Source organism: Podarcis liolepis, assembly GCF_965112155.1.
Source record: "Podarcis liolepis genome assembly, chromosome: 10".
Classification (NCBI taxonomy): Eukaryota; Metazoa; Chordata; class Lepidosauria; order Squamata; family Lacertidae; genus Podarcis; species Podarcis liolepis.
Window position 1 is genome coordinate 34206921 of NC_139562.1, and position 18959 is coordinate 34225879.

The window sequence follows — 18959 nt, forward strand, 5'->3', positions numbered from 1 at the left end:
ACCACTAAGATCAGGCATAGGCAAACTCGGCCCTCCAGATGTTTTGTGACTACAGCTCCCATCATCCCTGACCACGGGTCCTGTTAGCTAGGGATGATGGGAGTTTTAGTCCCAAAACATCTGGAGGGCCGAGTTTGCCTATGCCTGACTTAGATCCTCAGAGGAAACCCTATTGGTGGCACTATATCTTACAGATTGCTATACGGTCATGTGACCTGCAAGGTTGCATTTTACATGGTTGCCCCTGTACACTTCCCTCTGTGATTTTCTCTGCAAGAGAAAACCAGGAAGATTTTGACGGAGAGAGTATTCCAGAACCGTGGCAGCACTGCAAGGCTCCTGTAACTCGTGCTCACTCACCAAATATCTTGAAACTGCACCAAGAGGAAGGTCTTCGACGGTCTTAATTCTCAAGCAGGCCTATATGGGAGCAAACAGTCTCAAAGGTGACCTGATCCATCACATGATCAAATTTGAAAAGACACATGTCATATTAAACATCCAGTAACTTAGATTTTTAAATAATTTTTGAAGACACAAAAAGCAAGAATTTTATCCATAATTTATTTTTAAAGCTTATGACATTATTGAAGCATTAAACATGGCTTTATGTTGATGGTATATTTTAAGTGAAAATTTGACATTCTTAACCATAGGGCTTTTTTTGTTTTTTGTTTTGCTATTTACAATAAACAATCTCTATATACTTTATATATATTATACATATGTATGATATATAATATCTTCCCTCAAAAATAAATGAAAACAAAGAGCTACCAGATATGTAATCAGTGTGTCTGATATACATGGTACTTTAATAGGAGATGTTATAATAGCCATTGCCAAAGTACCCAGATTTTTTATGTCTATTTACTATTGGAAGTGTTGAAAAAGTGACAAGGAACATAATGCAAAAGAGTAGCAAACAGGCTGAAAAATAGTCCACGGTATATAAGTGTCTTGATTTTAAAAACTGGAGTTGCATGCTTGTTTAGAATGGCATATGAGTAGCAATCATATGCAGACTGCAAGATGATTTCACAGTAAAACTCCTTGACATGTTCTGTCCTGTTTGCTATGTCAGATTGTGGCATGCATTGAGGTTGCATCTTTTGTTCATTCTCTTGAAGGTAGTGTTCTCTTGGAACTGTAGTAAGCAAATGGAATATAGGTATCCTACCTGCAAATGTAAGCAGCAGCAGCAGCGGCAACAAAAAATAGTATCCGGTCAGGAAAAGAGGAGACACAATTCATGTATTCAACCAAATAGCAAGGATATTGCATTACGTACACACAAATTGTGAGATTAAGCAAATGTGAATCTCTAACTGGATTCAAGGCCACAATTTTTGTCTTTGGGGAACTGTAATTGGATTGCATATATTTTAATCTGATGAAGGACAAAAGGGGAAACTTGTTGCTTAGAAAGAGGACTCGTTATCAAACAATATGTCTCACTGTGAACAGTGGCAGCAACACATTATGCTGATCCTTCAGACTGAGATTTATGTAAGCTTAATAATAATAATATCTTTATTGTCATTGCCCCCTTCGGGGACAACGAAATTACTTAAAACACACAATAATACAGTAAAAGTTAATTTTTGTTGGGCCAATAGAACAAATTATTTTATTTCTTCAATTTATATACCACCCTTCTTCATCCCTAGGTCGCAGGGTGGTTCAGAACACAAAAGTACATAATAATAAAAAGAACAAACAAAAATAAATTGCATTTTATTAAGCCAATGCAAAGATGTTTTCAGAAAACTTACCTTACAATCTATTCCTGTGTTTTATTGAACAAAACCTACATACCACGCTAAGAGTTTTTAATCACCAGGAAACCATACAAAAGGGGTAAACTGATGCTAGAAGTACCACAGGATGGACCTTGCATAACATAATGCAACACGATTTGTATTGTTGGTTACCTGAGCTATAATGGTAGGCTTTAACTCTCTTATTTCTCACCTTGCCTCCTATAGTTAAACTATTAGGCTTGGCATGGTTATGTTGAGCATTGTTACTAGAATGGTAAAAAATATGCAACACAATTTTTAAACCCAGTGCCTGACTGGTAACACACTGCGAGCCAGAGGTTATCCACCCCTAGTAATAGGATAGGCTAGCTATATTTTCAGACTTGTTATGTTCAAGCCCCTTTGCCCACAAAACAGTTATCTAAACTCTTGATTGTATTAAAGGTTAGAGAGTTTCTCAAATTAATCAGGGAAATTTGTTCCACACTGTTGAACTGATGTATCATTTAGAAATGCTCACCCAGCTTAGTTATGGCCACTCGTTGTGATAAGATTTCCCATTTTTCTTCCTTTCCTTCCGTTCCTTTTGTAGACGCTCCAGTTCTGCTTCATACATCATTTCCTGGATCAGATACTTTTCCCTTCTCATACGATCCCTCAGATCTTTAGGAAGATCTGGGATTAAATAGGAAATCAAGTGTTTTATACAAAACACCAGGTGCTGTAGAAAACAAACAAACATGTAAATTAAGCATTTTCACTTCCAACAACTCTGTTGAGCATAAGAATGATTAATACCGATTAAAAATAAAACCTGTACTGTTTCTCTTTCATACAGTATCGTAAGCTTGCAACTTGTGATCGCAACCTTACATGGGCTGGGAGAAATAAAGAAATGGGGAGCCACAGTTCTTTGCTCTCAGTTTATTTATATTTCCCCCCACCAGTGCACCCAGCAAGTATTCCTCACTTACCAGGCTTTGGTAAGGGAGTTAGAGGGCTCTGACAATGTCCCACAGCCCTCGTGCCACCTTCCCAAAAAAGGAGGGTAAGGTAAGGTGAAGTGCTGGGCTTTGGGAAGGAGGCATGAGGGATCTGGGACGCTACCAGAGCCCTCTCACTCCCTTACCAAAGCTGAGTAATGGAGGCACCTGACTTTGGGAAGCAGGTGGAAGAGCTCTGGGACACTGCCAAAGGAATTATTGGAACCACTCTGCAAGAAGTAAGCAGAAAGTTTAACCATGAGCTCAGGTTCAGATGTCATGGTAAGCCAGACCTTTGGCAACGGAGGAAAAACAAGATGGGGGATGAGCAAACAGGCTGTAAGGACCCTGGTTGCCTCCTGGGCCACAGTGGCAGAGCTGCTGACCCTCTTCAAATCCAGGGCTACACATTGGTGACCAACCAGGGCTTTTTCCAGCAAGAACTCAGTTCCGGCACCTCTCAGGTGGGCACCATTGCCATTATAAGAGAACAAGGGAGGCGTCCATGGTGAGTTCCAGGACCTTTTTTTTCTAGAAAAATTAACCTGGTGACCACTGTGCCTGAGGCATAGCAGAACTGCCTCTTAATGGAGGCAAGCTGGAAGATTTCTGGGGCTAATGGTGTCTCATGTCCACTTTGAGGGGGTTTTCCTACAATCAAGCAGTATAATTTTATATAATAAGTAAAATAAATAAAAATATCCCACAATTTTTACTATTTAAGGTTGTTTTTATAGTATCTCTTCAAAAAGACATTCTCACCAAATGCAACCATAATTCCCAATTCCCCTCCCACCGCCAGCATTTCAAGCATCTACAGTGGTACCTCGGGTTACATACGCTTCAGGTTACAGACTCTGCTAACCCAGAAATTGTGCTTCAGGTTATGCACTTTGCTTCAGGATGAGAACAGAAATCATGCTCTGGCGGTGCAGCAGCAGCAGGAGGCCCCATTAGCTAAAGTGGTCTTCAGGTTAAGAACAGTTTCAGGTTAAGAACGGACCTCCAGAACGAATTAAGTACTTAACCCGAGGTACCACTGTATTTGGATAATCTTTGCTGTTACATACCGTCTGTTCCATATCAGTTTTCTCTTATATTTATGTTCAAAGCAAACTTGCATGTCTCCCCACAGTCTTATGTCTCACCCCCACTTTATCATGAATTCTTTTACTTGTTCTGATTAAGTATTCTATTTAAGAAGCAATTTCCAAATCTTTGACAGTTAATGATCCTTATGATTTATCAGTAGTTTTTCAAATTATGTTAATTCTCTTTAAACTAGGATTGCCTCTTAATATTTATTTATAACTGAATTTATCTGAAAATATTCACAGCACGGTGGACTTTGCTGGTTTAAATAGTCTTTAATTTTTAATTATTCAGTCATGCTCCCACATTTTGGATTGCTGGAGTTTTCATTTCATTCACAATAAAAATAATTATGTTGCAACAGCTTATTTGACAAAACTAGTCATAAACAGCATACTAACAATATGGGGAAATGGAAGTACAATATTTGATTAAATGCAAAATGACAGTAATTACTAATTATTCTTTTACCAAAAATTATACAATACACTGACTACAAACATTTTAACAAGTTTCTGCCTTAGCACATAATACTAATTCTAAACTGAATATCCAGAATACTAAGAAAAAGAGGATAATTGCTGTTTGATTTTCCTTCCCTTTTCTGATAGTAAGGAAAGGGTGTTTTTAAAAAATGCAACATTTAGGTTACCTCACAAATTCAAAAATTGGGATTTGATCCTGAAACTGACCAGCATGCTATGTGGAATAAATCCTATGCTGTGCTGAGATCTGTTGCACAGAATCAACTAGGAGATCATTCTTTTTTCCTCATCTATAGGATGATAATTGATTTCAAAACCCAACATAAAGTTTGGAAGTCTGCAAAATTTGTTTTAGTCCTAAAACTTACCTCGAATACAATAATAAAAGCCAACCGTGCAGCTAAGACATGCCAAAACTGTAGCGTATAGCCGTAGGGCACTGGAGCATGAGGGGGGTCACGATAGTCTCTGTACCTAAGAACAAAACAAAACAGGAAGTTAGCCTTGCCCATCTCAGTGCAATGAATGCCAGGCCATAAATGCAAGAGCATTCTGCCCTAGGTCTCTTGGCATCGGCATCTGAGCAGGCAACGTGAAAACAAAATGGTGGACTAGCTGGGCCTTTAGCTTCATCCAGCCAGGTTCTTCTTATTTTCTTATATAAGAAATAAGACTTCAATAGACAGGCAAAGAAGTGCCAACCCTGCAAATCTGAAGGAGTTCAACCTATGCGTGAGGCTCCTCTAGGGCTACAGTTGTCTTTTTCACTCCACCTCTGCCTTCCTGAGCACACAGTGCTCTGGTTATATCACCAATTGAGGGAGAGAAAAGAAGCAGATAGACAGTGGGGATCTGGAAGCAGAACTGCTTCTGGACCCAGGATCCTGTTCTGAGTACTGCTGTCTATCACCATAGATTTGTCAGGTTGCAGTGTCTGTTGAACCCATGTCCTCCTCCTACATTCCTGAGTAAGGAAACTTAGCAACAGTGCAAAATAAACTATGTTTAATCTACATGGACACAAACAACCCCGTTTTCCAATATCTTTGTCTAGACAACTATTGATGTGCAAAAAATCAACAACAAAAATAAGTAAGATAAAAAAATCTCATAGAATCTTTCAACTTTGCATATAATAACTGAGCAGGATAAATGGCCACTTTCTGCTCTTTCAATTCCTTCCTCCCCCACCACCCAGGTTCTGTTTCCTCACCTCCTCCATTGTTTCCTGGGTTTAATGTCGGAAGAGACCGTTGCTGCTAGTGCTGTGCTGTATTTTCGCAGGCTGAGAAATTATAGGGGTTACAATTATCTTCCCTGCCTTCAAAATTTAAAGCCAGAAAATGGAGAATACAGTGGTGGGACAGGTCTATAGCCAACTCAGGAATTCATGGAAGAAGAATTTAACTGCAGACTTCCTGATTCATAGCTCAAGCTCCTGGGCAGCTGTGAATGGTGCAGTGGGGTGGTAGCACTTGCCTGACCCCCTGGTCAGTAGGTTCCTGCTGCTTACCTGGAGGGAAAGTGAAGTGGAGGGCAGGAGCTCCTACGATTCCCTAGCTATAGGTAAAGGTAAATGGACCCCTGACCATTAGGTCCAGTCGTGGCCGACTCTGGGGTTGCAGCGCTCATCTCGCTTTATTGGCCGAGGGAGCTGGCGTACAGCTTCCAGGTCATGTGGCCAGCATGACTAAGCCGCTTCTGGTGAACCAGAGCAGCGCACGGAAACGCCGTTTACCTTCCCGCCAGAGCAGTACCTATTTATCTACTTGCACTTTGAGGTGCTTTCATACTGCTAGGTTGGCAGGAGCAGGGACCAAGCAGCAGGAGCTCACCCCGTTGCGGGGATTTGAACTGCCGACCTTCTGATCGGCAAGTCCTAGGCTCTGTGGTTTAACCCACAGCGCCACCCGCGTCCCACTAGCTATACTGATACTAATAATACCAACAGAATAGAGATTATTATTCACATGGCAGTAGTTCTGCATATATTTCTTTACCTGCAATATTTTAACGGCGTGCCGGAGAACTCACTTCCATTTGATGATGGTTCTGAACGATGTTCAAAATCGTACACTAGAAAAACTGATAAACTTGCATTAACGTAGCCAACCATACACCTGGGAAACAAGAATTTTTCCATTTAGTACATTCAGTCTTTTAACTTTAGGCTTGTTTCAAAACATGACATGTTGATGGGGGCAGGGGCAAGGAACACTTCCATCTGTGAGCCAAACATCTTAGAAACAAGAGTTAATAAAATCAACATTCCAGCCAAGTGTGACTGATGATCGCTTATGGATCAGTATTACTAACACTTATAATGGTTTTGCAAGCAAAGCGCAACCACCGACTTTGGGGAATAAAAACTCTACTGAAGTACTGAAATATTTATATTTTATATTTCTTTCGGCAAAAGAATGCCACAGTAAATTATACTTTGTCCTATCTTGGTCCTGAGTCAGCTCCGAGAAGACCTGCATATTCCCACTTTAAAGGCAAGCTGGCATGAACAGAACAGGCTGAAAACCCTTACACAGTACATTTCTAAATTTCTCTCTCTCCATTTTGTTGTGCTGGCAAAAGAAAGGAGACAGGAAAAAGCAAACCTCCAAATGCCCTGCAGCGATACACAACTTTAGGAAGCCAGACAACTTAGAAATCAGACCCAACTCATTATGGAAACAGAGCATTTGTTTCCTCTCCAACATGTACCAAAGTGCCAAATCCTTGACAAGCTAATGAGTTAGTAGCGCCGTCAATCACAAGCTGTAACTTGAACTGTTCATTTTCTGCCACTATGACAAAACTACAATGACGCCCAAAATATAGCAAAAATATAACATCAACAAATTCATTCCTGTGCCTGAAAAAATGAAAAATTAATACATCTGAATGCTTAATGGAAGTTACCCTTTGTGAAACATGGCTTAGCTCACTAGGTTAAGGTGTTAAAGCATCCAGCAGGAATACAGTTCCCAGCACATGAATGCCAATGAAATGAAGGGTAAACTTTTGAAATAGAAAAATAGCAACAGCATCAGTACTATGTCTTTCTCTCTTATTATACACCACACTGTAGAAGCTTCAGTCACCTCAGTCTGCATTAAAATTATCACGGTATGTCTAAAAATTGAAGCAGTAGACCCTAAACATACGTTCTGGAAAAACTACAGGAAATGGCAGGAGACTCTCTTTCCATTCCTCAAAGAGAGCTTCTGGGAGTAATACCTTATTGTTATATTTATTGTTTCCCACAAAATATCAAACAACAAATCCTTTGGTAATTGGCTGATTTTGTCTCCCATTACTCTTTGGCTTCCTTCCGCTATCGTCTTCCAAAATTGATGGATAATTTAGCAGGACCACCAGTTATGTAGAAAATCTGCATTGAGAGCATTACACACTACCAAGATTTTTGTACTTTGCAGAACTTATAATAGCATTGGTACAAAACTTTGTATTGCTGTGGTTTTTCCCTATTTATTGCCATATTAGGCAAAAAGACATTTTTTAAATCTCATTCCTTATGTTCTTTGAAGCCAAACAGGAGTACAAAAGGCTGGATGAACTTTCAAGAGATGCTCGTGGAAGGCGCTAAGTTATGGAGATCTGGGCGCAATCCATACTGAAATCCCTTATGTTTTTGAGGCATCGCGGTACTGACATTTTTCACCAATGCAATTGCCACTCAAGAGACACACTATATGGAACACACTGCTGAATCTCATTTGCTTATAATGCATTCTGTGCTACATGCCACTGCAAAGGGCAATAAATACGTGGGAGGATCTTTATCACAAAACTCTATGGCAACCATCACTGCAGTTAGTTGTAACTGTGTGGTGCTTGAAAGTTCATTCTTAAAAACAACAACTCAGGTACATGCATGTGTTAATCCAAGTTAATAGAGAGATCACCCTCTGAATTACTTTGCACAAGGGTGAATAAGAAACTGCAAACACGCACACACCCCTCAGATAAGGATGAGGATGTAGTTACACCACAACTGCATTTCCCCTCCCCATGAATAAAAGTTGCATGGGAAAGGCCACTTAAGTTAAGCACAGGTGCCTACTAAAAAGCAGCATTAAAAAAAAGCCATCCAGTTGTGTTGGAGGATAAAATTTCCTTTCCATAGATCCACTCCCATCCAGCTGATGGGATAGAGAGAGAAGATGATGAAGAAGGACGCTAAGCAAGTTCTGTAGGATCAAAGTCTCTCCCACTTATAACAAAAGCAGCACACAGTGGGTTTGACTGGAAATCCACAGCAAAAGAGTAATGCAATAAGTAGAAAGGTGGTTACAAAAATCATTTAAAAAAATAGCCTGAGAAGTCATGGAATCAAGAAGCTGAAGTGGTGCTATTATTACATGTTGGAGGCATGTACTGTGTGGCTCCTGAGCAAGCAAGAAGCAACAGCATTACAAAAAAATGCACATGTAGATTGGGCCTGGGATGACTTTACTTCATGTTTCTATACTTAAAGCTTACTTTTGTCCAGCCTCCCCTTGACCTGCGCATGGTCCATATTTGTAAGCGTAAACAAGCCGAGGGATAAAATCTGAAGTTACAGCAATAACAAATGCATTTGTGATAACTGAAAGAATTCCTATTCCTTCCAGAATTCCATACCAGATTCCTGTGTAATAAAGAAAATGCTGTGTTAATTCCTGGAGCAGCAGAAGAAGTAGCATTTCAAACGCAAATACAGTTGCAACTTATTAGTACAAATGCCATATAACATTGGTTCTAAATTTGCAAGGCACCTGTCTTTTAGTGTGGCGGCAGCTATGCTTTGAAACTCTCTGCCTATTGACATTAAGCTGGCGATCTTGCTATATTGTTTTAAATACCCACTGAAAGCTTTTTTAAAAAAACTTTAACGATGTGTATAGGCCACTTAATCATAAAACTCTCCAAAGAAATAAAATAAATAAAAATATTTACTACTTAATAGGCACATAGGAAACTGATTTATACCAAATCAGATCACTGATCCATCTAACTCAGTATTATCAACACCAGGGGTCGCCAGCCCTTTTGGACTATAGGAAACATTTTGAATTTTGAGAGAGTGTAATGGGCAGCCCATAGCAAAATGGTGTGTGGCAAAACACAAAATGGCCATTTTGTATAGGGCTTTGTAACACCAGTATCATGAACTTAGCATGGTAGTTACGGTATTGTTCCATATATAATATGAGGTTCTTTTATTTTAAAATTATGCTTGGTGGGCATCTTATACATGGATAGTGGAGAGGTGGGACAGGCGATTGGTGGCTGCCGCGAGCAGGAGATTGTCAGCTATGTTTTTGTTGGTGATTGGTGGGTTTGGCAAGGTCCACTGGCTATTTGCTGCTGTAGTATTAGGGTGGGCGATTGTCGCTTGCTAACGATTGGTTGGTTCGTCACTGTGCATGTGATTGGCTGTTTTGGTCCTGCGGGTGAGCTATTTTCAGCAACTCCCCCCCAAAGTTAAACAAGTCTGGGCAATCCCCCCCCCCAAAAAAAGCTCAGCAACTGTGGGCAATCTCCCCCCCCCCCAAAAAAAGCTCTTTCAGCAGTAGTGTAACATGATGGTGATAGTCTACCTTAAAGAGCAGTCAAGTCTCAACATTTTGCACTAGATGTAGATTCTGGGGCAACCTTAGGGGCAGCCCCACAGAGGGAGCATTACAGCAGTCCAACCTAGAGAACAACTGAATGTATGAGCAGATTGTGGCATTGAGCAGACACTTGAAATTCATAATAGTAAACAGCTTACCTATATCTTTGGCTCTTGAAGCTAATGGCCGCCTCCACTGTGTAACAAATTTGTATGCATCAAGCCGGATTTCAATAATATTGTTAAGTAAGGCCAGAAGTGGAGCAAGTGGAAAAGCTGCCACAAAGATGGTTGTGAATCCAAACTGAAGAACTGTGAAAGGGTGAGAATGAGGGACACACTCAGCCATACACTGGAAAACAACCCAAAATTAGAGTGCTGACTTTGAGCATATCTGCACCATTGATCCATCTTAACGTGTCCCTTGTTATCAAAAATTTTGGCATATTTGTTCTTGAGCTTTAATGAACCTGAGAGACAAATGGAAGACCTGGGATCCCACTATGCTTTACTGTATGGTAAATTTACTTGTTTTTAACCCATGAGTTCATTGAGTAAGGTGAAGCACAGGGGATGCTAACCAGAACATCTCCAGTGTCATGCCTACTGTTTCAAGTAGTTGATTTAAGTGTTTAAATACCCCTGCCAGCTGCACTCCAACTTACGACTCAAACTTTCAAGCTAGATCCAAAACACATTGCAAGGCCTTGAGTGTGGGAGATAATTAAAACAAGAATTGTTTTACTCCACTGCAGCACCTCATACCGTATTGTTGACTCCATATGGAAGTGAATAAATCACCATTCCCAGAATTGGACGATTGTCCTAAAGTAATAGACTGCAACTCAATGCTCTCCATATATTTTGGACTACAACTCCCACCAGTCCCAGTCAGCATGGGCAATGGTCAGGTATGAGGGGAACTGTAGTCCACAACATATAGAGGGCACCTGGTTGGGAAAGGCTGTCCTAAGCTATATTTGTCCTAGTCTAAGGCAATAATAATTTTATAGACTAAATGCAGTAATGCTCCAGATTGTTATACTAAAATAATACATTCTTGTTGTTTGGAAGTAGTGGAATGAAGCATGATATACAGTGGTACCTCGGTTTAAGAACAGTCCTGTTTACGAACTATTCTGTATAAGAACTCCACAAAACTGGAAGTAGTGTCCCAGTTTGCGAACTTTACCTCGGTCTAAGAACGGAATCCAAATGGTGGAAGGGCACCGGCGGCAGGAGGCCTCATTAGGGAAACAGAATAGATTAAGTTCATAAACCGAGGTACCACTGTATAAATGACTGTGATGGAGCAATTTACACATAGAGTTCTTCATACTCATTTCTAGATATTCATCGAAGAGTCCATAGGCATTCATAGGCTGAAGGTTGTAGTCCTTCTCCCACTGTGGGAAGCTTGCTTTTCGCAGTGAACCGTGCTCCTGTCGCAATCTTCTTCTGGTCCACCAGTTCTGAATTAACCTGCATATGTAGGGGGGAAATGCCATTTTTTCTAACCAACTGATTTCAACATTGTCATCTGCCTCTCCTCCACCATGCCCTACTTGTGTTTGCAGAACAGGACACTTAGTGCGTCCACCCTACTCCTGTTAGTCCATATATCAGACATCCTGCTGTTTGGGGTATCTGCACACTATTTGGATCAATAAGGTTATATAATAAGAGGATGAAAAATGCTGGAAGAGACATTCAGGTGCCATGAGTAACTCATAAATATCAGGCACAAAGTCTGTTATGTGACAACCTTCAGGTTCTACAATATCCATTAACAAAAATAAGTGGGGTTCGAGTCAGACGAGTCCAAATGCAATTTTGTCCTTTGTTTCTGTTTATTGTATTAAAAGAGATTGAACAGCAAAGTTAGTTAGAACTCTTAGGAAATTTTACAAATTAACACACCAAGCAATTCATGACATAGACATATTTTTGTGATGCACAGCTGATTGTGTAGATTAATAGCCTTTGTTGACCACAAACCAATGTTGTTACCTCCAGATAATATAAAAGGAAAAAAGAGAATGCATACACATTTTAGTCTGATTGATTGGTTTGTGTAACTCCCATTGCAAAGGACAGAGCTAATTGTTTGAACTAATCAGAAGAGGAAGCGTGTTCAGATGTGTGGAGTTCCTTTAAAAAGGGTGTATTTGTGAGGACTGAATGTTCAGTATGCTAGGAAGCAGAGATAAGTGGGGAAGCTAATAACTACAGTACATGTTGTCTGCTAACAAGTGAACCAAGTGCTGATGCAATAGGTACAACTCAGGACATTATACAGGAAGCCATAAAAGATTTATAAGTTACTCTGTGCAACATACACAGCTGCCCTTACTTGGAAATAAATCCCACTGAAATTAGTGAGACATCCTTCTTAAGTATACAGGGCTAAGACTGGGCTGTCAGTCTCCAAGCCAAAAGCATGGTTTCTAAAACATAGATGTATAAATCAGCTTACCTATTTCAACAGGATTTTAACTGAAGCACTACTAGGTCCTACCACTTCTAAAATCAGCAGTATTGATTTAGTGATGTAAAATATTTCAATCCATTTTCTATATAAGGAGTTTTAAGCTATTAAATTATTTGTCATTTTGATGTTTGATATTTATACCATTATGTTTCAACATGTGTATGTTTTAATCAATTAATTACAACGTATTTCACTTTATTGTATAAAACACAGGTGAATGAGTTCTATCTGCTCTTCTCAGAGCACTTTTCCTCCTATCTCTGTTTTTGAAGGGGGGTGGGGAGAATGAATTTTGTAGTACTATATAAATAATCTGTTTGCAAAACCATAGATAACAAGGCAAACCTATCTAGCCACCTATCTATCAAGCTTCTCTTTCAGATACTCCTTTTGTAAGGTCAAATCTTTCACAGAATAGTCCTGCTACATTATCCAAAGTAGAATGGCTATCAGACAAATACACGAATGAACAAGGTGCATCACATAAAAGACACTTACCAATCATGGTTTAGCACACCGTCAGTTAAAAACAAGGATTTTTAAAAATAAAATAAAATCCCACAGTTACTTACGGGTAGCCTAGTTCCATGAAGTTGTTCCAAGTCTGCTTTAGCACCATTATAATACCCATTTGCATACAGAGATCTATAAGGCATCCACTAGGGTGGCACTGTAGGGGGAGGAGGGAGGGGGCAAAGGAGCAAATAATGGGCTGTCAAAGAGTCAAAATAGCTTGCATATTAAATTTATATTACAAAACACGTTGCAAGTTCAGGGTTCAGTGACAATGTAATCCTATACATGGTTACTCAGAAGTAATTCCTATAGCAGCCGCGGGGAACCTCCAATCCGCAGGCCTAATTAGGCGCAGCAGGCCTTGTCATTTGGCCCATGAGGCCATTTTGGTCAAGCCACGTCCAACGGCCGACACCAAATGTCACATATGGAAGGTTAGGCTGAAAGGGATTTCACACGCGTATCCACATATCACATCCACACCATATATTTAAAGTGTGTGGCTTCTCCCAAAGAACCCCCAGTGTCCATTAAGGGCCCTGGAAATTGTGGCTCTGTGAGGAGTAAACTACAGTTCTAAGGATTCTTTGGAGGGAGCTGTGTGTTTTTATATTGTCTGGTGTGGATATCTAATGGCTGGTTCAAATATTCAGTTGCTGAACAGTTACATTTCTTCCACACAACCATTCATAGAAGCCAACTCCTAGGGGCCATGGGGGCAATAAAATAATTGAGGGGGCTGAGCTGCCCCTGAAGCTGATGGGCATTCCCATTCAAATGGTGTGTGTGCACTGCATCATGTGATTGATTATGCAGGGCGGGGCTTACCTGTGCCCCCACAGTATTTTATTCATGTTGGCACCCCTGTCCATCATTATCACCATTTCTTGTAATGAGAACATTCCAATCACCCCCAATTTTACAAAAAAGCACCTCAGATAAATGGTGACATCTACTACAGTTGCTTATGGTGGTCTCCCACCATCTGGAAGCCCCCAAGGGTACACTGCTGCCGATCCCACTCCCCTAGGCTCCCTCTTCTGCTGCTCTGATAAGCCAGTGTTCTCCTGCTTCTGCAGCATGTTATTCATGGCCCCCATGAAATAAACATGGGGGTGCACTACACAAGAGGCCCACTACCAAGGGCCCCCACAATCTGGGGTCCTGAATCTCTGTGTGAGGTTCATAACATGCAGACTGGGTGCTTTCAGATAGGTATTTCTTTGGTGGGATTAGTGCATGCATGTTTTCCAGGGTCCACGCAACATCATCAGAATAAGAACGCCCACCAGTACTTAATCCAGATTTACCCTTTCCTTGGAAAAGTGGATAAGTAAAAGCAAGCAAAAAATAAAATAAAAAACCCAACCAAACAAAAAACCTGTTGTCTGCTTATGGCACCTCAACGACCTCTTTACAATCTAAGTGCCAACTGCCACTTCTTTTTGAGGTGTTAAGTTTTGATGAGGGACCTGACTTTAAAAGTGTTGGCACTTTCGAAGGAGTGTCTCCCCTTGTGACAAGTGATATGGTAGAGTCATGTGAGAGGACAGGAGCACCCCAGGAAATGAACATTTTAACTGGTTCTAGAAAGGGAGAACAAAATGTAGTAGGGTCCCACTTCTAGCAAAAGCCATGATGTCATCCTTTAAACTGCTGTTGTTGTTCAGAGAGGGATTTTAAAAACCCTCAAAATATTCACAAGGTTCAGTTGAAAAGAAGCGATTTGTCTATTAGCTCTTAAATTCCTCACTCAACGATACACTAGTTTTTATTTGTTTTATATAACATTTCATTTCCATTTTTAATTATAAAATTATATAATATATTATATTCAATCAGATATATTCTAGGCATTCCTATTTTCCAGAGTGAATCATTTAGCTGCCATAGGACAGTATTTGACTCTAGTTTGTACCAGTTGCAGCACTGTACAATATGCCTCAATAGGCCACTTACCTCTTCTAGTCTCCATCTGTTTATCAGCCTCAAGTAGGCACCAGGGTGACCTGTAAATCTTCAACATAAGAGAAACCATCATCCCTTTTGTGTTAGATTTCTGATCACAACAGGAAAAGACCAAACACAATCATTCCAGCTATATTTTTCTAAGGGAAATGACATTAAATATGCATTTAAATAGCATTTCTAAATATGCATTTAAATTAAATTATGTCTGAATATATGAAAGTCATTATTGATAGCATAGAGAGGTTATCACTCTGAGCAAATGTTTACCCACAGTTCCTTTTTGGAACTTCAGCATTAAAATGCTTTGAACCTAGCTGGAAAACCAGGATGTGCAGTTCATCATGAACAACTCCTGTACAAGTGGTAAGTGTGGATATCAGCTATTCTACAAAGATCATTCATTACAAACTAGGTTGCCTAGAAAACTTTCCTGATTGTAGCTGTACTGGAATCCTGATATTCTTGCTTGCCCTGAGCTTTTATATAATGGTTTCACAGCCTGAATGAAAAATAAATTTAAAATGCAACTTCTAGAGGACGTTTCAGCCCTGCTGTATAAATGCTTTGCAACAGGTGCAAATTTTCCATCCAACTTCCCTCAAGCAAATGATAAATCTTAGTTTTCAGGTGTTTGTAATGTACATTTCACATTAACACTCATTACCAGGTTCCATTAACAGGTATCATTGATGTAATAGACAGTTGAGAGTAAAAATGGAAAGTCTAAAGGCACTTAACATCTTGTACCCAGCAGCACAGGGCATACAGAAAAGTACATTAGGCAATCTGTATGTAAACTATGAGAATTCTCTTTCTTATCCTCTCCCCCTCCTCTCTCAACTCACTCATGCCAGTCTGCAACTCATTTTGTGCTTTACTGAGTGGAGTAAGCGGTTGGTTGTATTCTGTTATATTTGATTGATTGTGGTGTTTCTGTTGTTATATTTTATATTGTAATCCATCCTGGGATCATAAATTGGTATGATAGGCAGGGTAAAATTAGGGTCATTGAGTTTACTCTGACAATAACCCTTTAAATTTTAACCACTTTTTAAATTAACCTGGATAGCAGCAGAATTTGGTAGGATTTCTGTAAAACATGATACTCTAGGCATAGATATTATTTATGGTATATTTAACACAGGAACCACCAATGTGGTGCCCTGCAGATATTGTGAGATCCTCACTGCCAACAGTCCCAGCCAACTTGGCTAATGGTATGAAATGATGTTTAAGTCCAACAATATCTGGAAGGTACCATGTTGATGACCTCTGCTTTAGCACTTAAAATTAACAGCAATATCATCTTTCCACTCCATCTCCCTTCATAGTTTTCTACAGCTTCCCAGGCAGGAACAATGCACATTATTAACCTTACCTTCCAAGAAAGAATGCTATATAAAAAGTAGAGCTGTTCAGATTGACAAACTGAAAAAGGAACATTTTCAAAGTGAAGCTGTTCTCCCACTCAGATTCAGTCCGCGGTTGCTCTGTGAAAAAGGGAGAGCAGATTTTAAAGACATGTAGTCAGATTTAATTGTCTGATAAGAGTTATTTATTTATTTAAAACTCTGCAGAGCTTGCACTGTATTTGCAAACAAAACGGCTGATCTTGCAGCCCAATCCTTGTTCAGATGCAGTATGTCTGACTCCAGTTGCCTGAGAGCAATAGCAAGAGAGGGCCATTGTACTGCTTGCGGGCTTCTTAGAGATGCTACTGGTTGACCACTTGAGAAACAGAATAGAACTGCACAAAAAAGGCCTTTGGTCTTTCTGATTAAGCAGAACTCTTCTTTCGCTCTGATAAATGGTTACTCAGACATAAGTCCCACTGTCTTTAATGGGCTTCAAAGCATGAGGCATAGGATTCCACATTTAATTTAAGAACCAGACAATGCAAATTTTATCGGTATGCAAGCAAAAGCAATGCATGCTTAAAAATTCTACTCTGGGATCCTCTATCTGGTTTTGTAAAAAATTGCGACAGATGAAAATGACTGAATCGTAAATTTGCCAGAGGATACACATTTTGTTCTGTTTCAAATTGCCAAACGGAAAGACTGCCTGGCATTTCCATGTTTATAGAAGTCTTGTACACTGGGTTCACTTCTGCCGTATACTGTAATTAAATTGACAGAATGTGCTCTAAAACACTGGATTATAAATTCCAAACTGACAGTCGGTTTGGAGCGGACTTTGCTTCTTAATGTTCGTTAGGGTGACTGGGAGACCAACACTCCAATTAGGACATAAGCATGTGAACCAGCAATTCAAACACCCACTCAGGCGTAGAATATGCATGCCACAGAGACCCTGGGGTGAAAGGAGTGGGAATCAAGCTTGAGAAATAATGAAACATCATATTTGCCTTATAGAATACTGGAAGGGAAAATTCCAAACCACAATGGAGTCATTTTGCTACAGCAAAAGACTTGAGTGACTTTCTGTCCCAGGATCGTGGTTCTTAAACTCTTTGTATCTGTTCTGGGATCTATTCTGACAGTCAACTCTGCATAGATAGGTGAAGGAGTGTGTTGTACAATATTGTTTTCCCCTTCCACCCACCTGGGATTCAGTATACATACTGGGTCTATGAACAGGATTAGTGTGTGAAATACAAAATTAATACATGAGATCCTATGAGATATGGCAGGGACTGAATCTGGAACCCAGGGCTGGTTCGAGACTTTTCGGCTTCCCAGGGGCTAACTATAAGGTAAAAGCCAACATCCCATCCCTACCATGGGCAGAAGTCTACTGGACTGGCACAGCTCTATACTCCAACAACTCAACATCTGTCAACTAGGGCAGTTGCCTCAATGTGTCTAACGGTAGGGCCAACAATGCTGGAACCTTCTACATGCAAAGCATGTGCTCTGACATTAAACTACGATCCCTCCTCTTAAACAGCACTTATTTAAGGAGATGTTATCTTTCATACGAAAAAAAGCAATGAAGAGCTAATTAGTACAAGCCAAGGAGTGCGTTTGTGTACTAACTGCACACACAAAAGCTGGTGCATACGCTTTTGAGGCACAGAGTTGTAACCTGAGCTTAAATCTTCAGTTGTGTAATTAAAAAAGTATTAAATGAATATTACAGAAAAATATGCATAGTATCTATTGGAGGTAGAAAGTGCACACATATGTGAACTTGCACATTCCAATATAAACCTTCATTCATGAAGAATGGATTTAAATGTCATTCAATATGTGCTTCATTTTTATTATTACTTACCTAAATTTGTAAGAAAAAGAGCAACCTTTTCATACAACTGCAACGAAACAAGAAACAACATTTAAATAGATTGTAATGTAATAACATAAATTGCATTTTTGAAAATAACATCATGCTATTTGCCCTCCTCAGTCCTTCCTCATTGGTACAATGACTATTATATGAGAAGTACTTTCTATTCAAAAATGAACTTGGGTTCTGGCTAGAACTATTTCAAACATCCTGCTGGATAAATGTCTCTTGGCGCTTACACTTTGTATGTGTCTCTGAACCAGGAGAACACACCCAGAGCTGCCTTGGAGGAGTGTTTTGCCTTAGAAAGCAGTGTATAAATTAATTAAATAATAAACAAATAATTTAAAAGCTAAAACTGTATCAATCAGTTATTGGGTGGGAAAGCGTTATTTGCTAAGGATGTCAGCTTTTGATAAGGTTTCAGGTTTTCAAAAGAGTTCCTTGAGCCATGGGCCATCTAGCCTTGGAAAGGTTTGTGAAAGCAGACTTCCTTCCACACTGCTAAAGTCCCTTGCTAGATTGAGGGATATGTTCTGTATTGAATATGCCTCCTACATTTTCAAATGCTAGTTGAGATTTTAAAATCCCTGTACCTCTTTCTCCACCAGTGAATTTTGTCACAACACAGCACAATATTTGGGGTTCACTTATTTTCAAATGTATGGAAAGCAATACTGATATGTGCACCACAATTCAATGCTGTGTCCAATGGGGCTTACTCTCCAGGAAGCATGTGGAGGGCTGCAGCCTAATAAGCAATTGTTTCTCTGAGATAAAGGCAGTGACAATTTCAAT

At 39.8% G+C, this 18959-nt stretch overlaps 1 protein-coding gene across 10 annotated transcripts in view; it reads right to left on the reverse strand.

Moving 5' to 3' along the window:
- Positions 1–545: 545 nt before the first annotated feature.
- Positions 546–18959, reverse strand: part of ANO4 (anoctamin 4) — a 141547-nt gene continuing 123133 nt past the window's right edge. For 9 of the 10 annotated variants that reach the window (XM_083462852.1, XM_083462851.1, XM_083462847.1 and 6 more), the window contains 11 exons: positions 18150–18186; positions 16291–16402; positions 14901–14958; positions 12998–13095; positions 11274–11416; positions 10094–10246; positions 8821–8968; positions 6324–6443; positions 4692–4797; positions 2284–2484; positions 546–1180 (listed from right to left, as the gene is read on the reverse strand). In XM_083462852.1, the coding sequence (XP_083318978.1) occupies positions 2293–2484; positions 4692–4797; positions 6324–6443; positions 8821–8968; positions 10094–10246; positions 11274–11416; positions 12998–13095; positions 14901–14958; positions 16291–16402; positions 18150–18186 (1167 nt within the window). In that variant the 3' untranslated portion in view covers positions 546–1180; positions 2284–2292. The remainder of the gene's footprint in view (positions 1181–2283; positions 2485–4691; positions 4798–6323; positions 6444–8820; positions 8969–10093; positions 10247–11273; positions 11417–12997; positions 13096–14900; positions 14959–16290; positions 16403–18149; positions 18187–18959) is intronic. The other variant, XM_083462849.1, reaches the window with a different exon arrangement.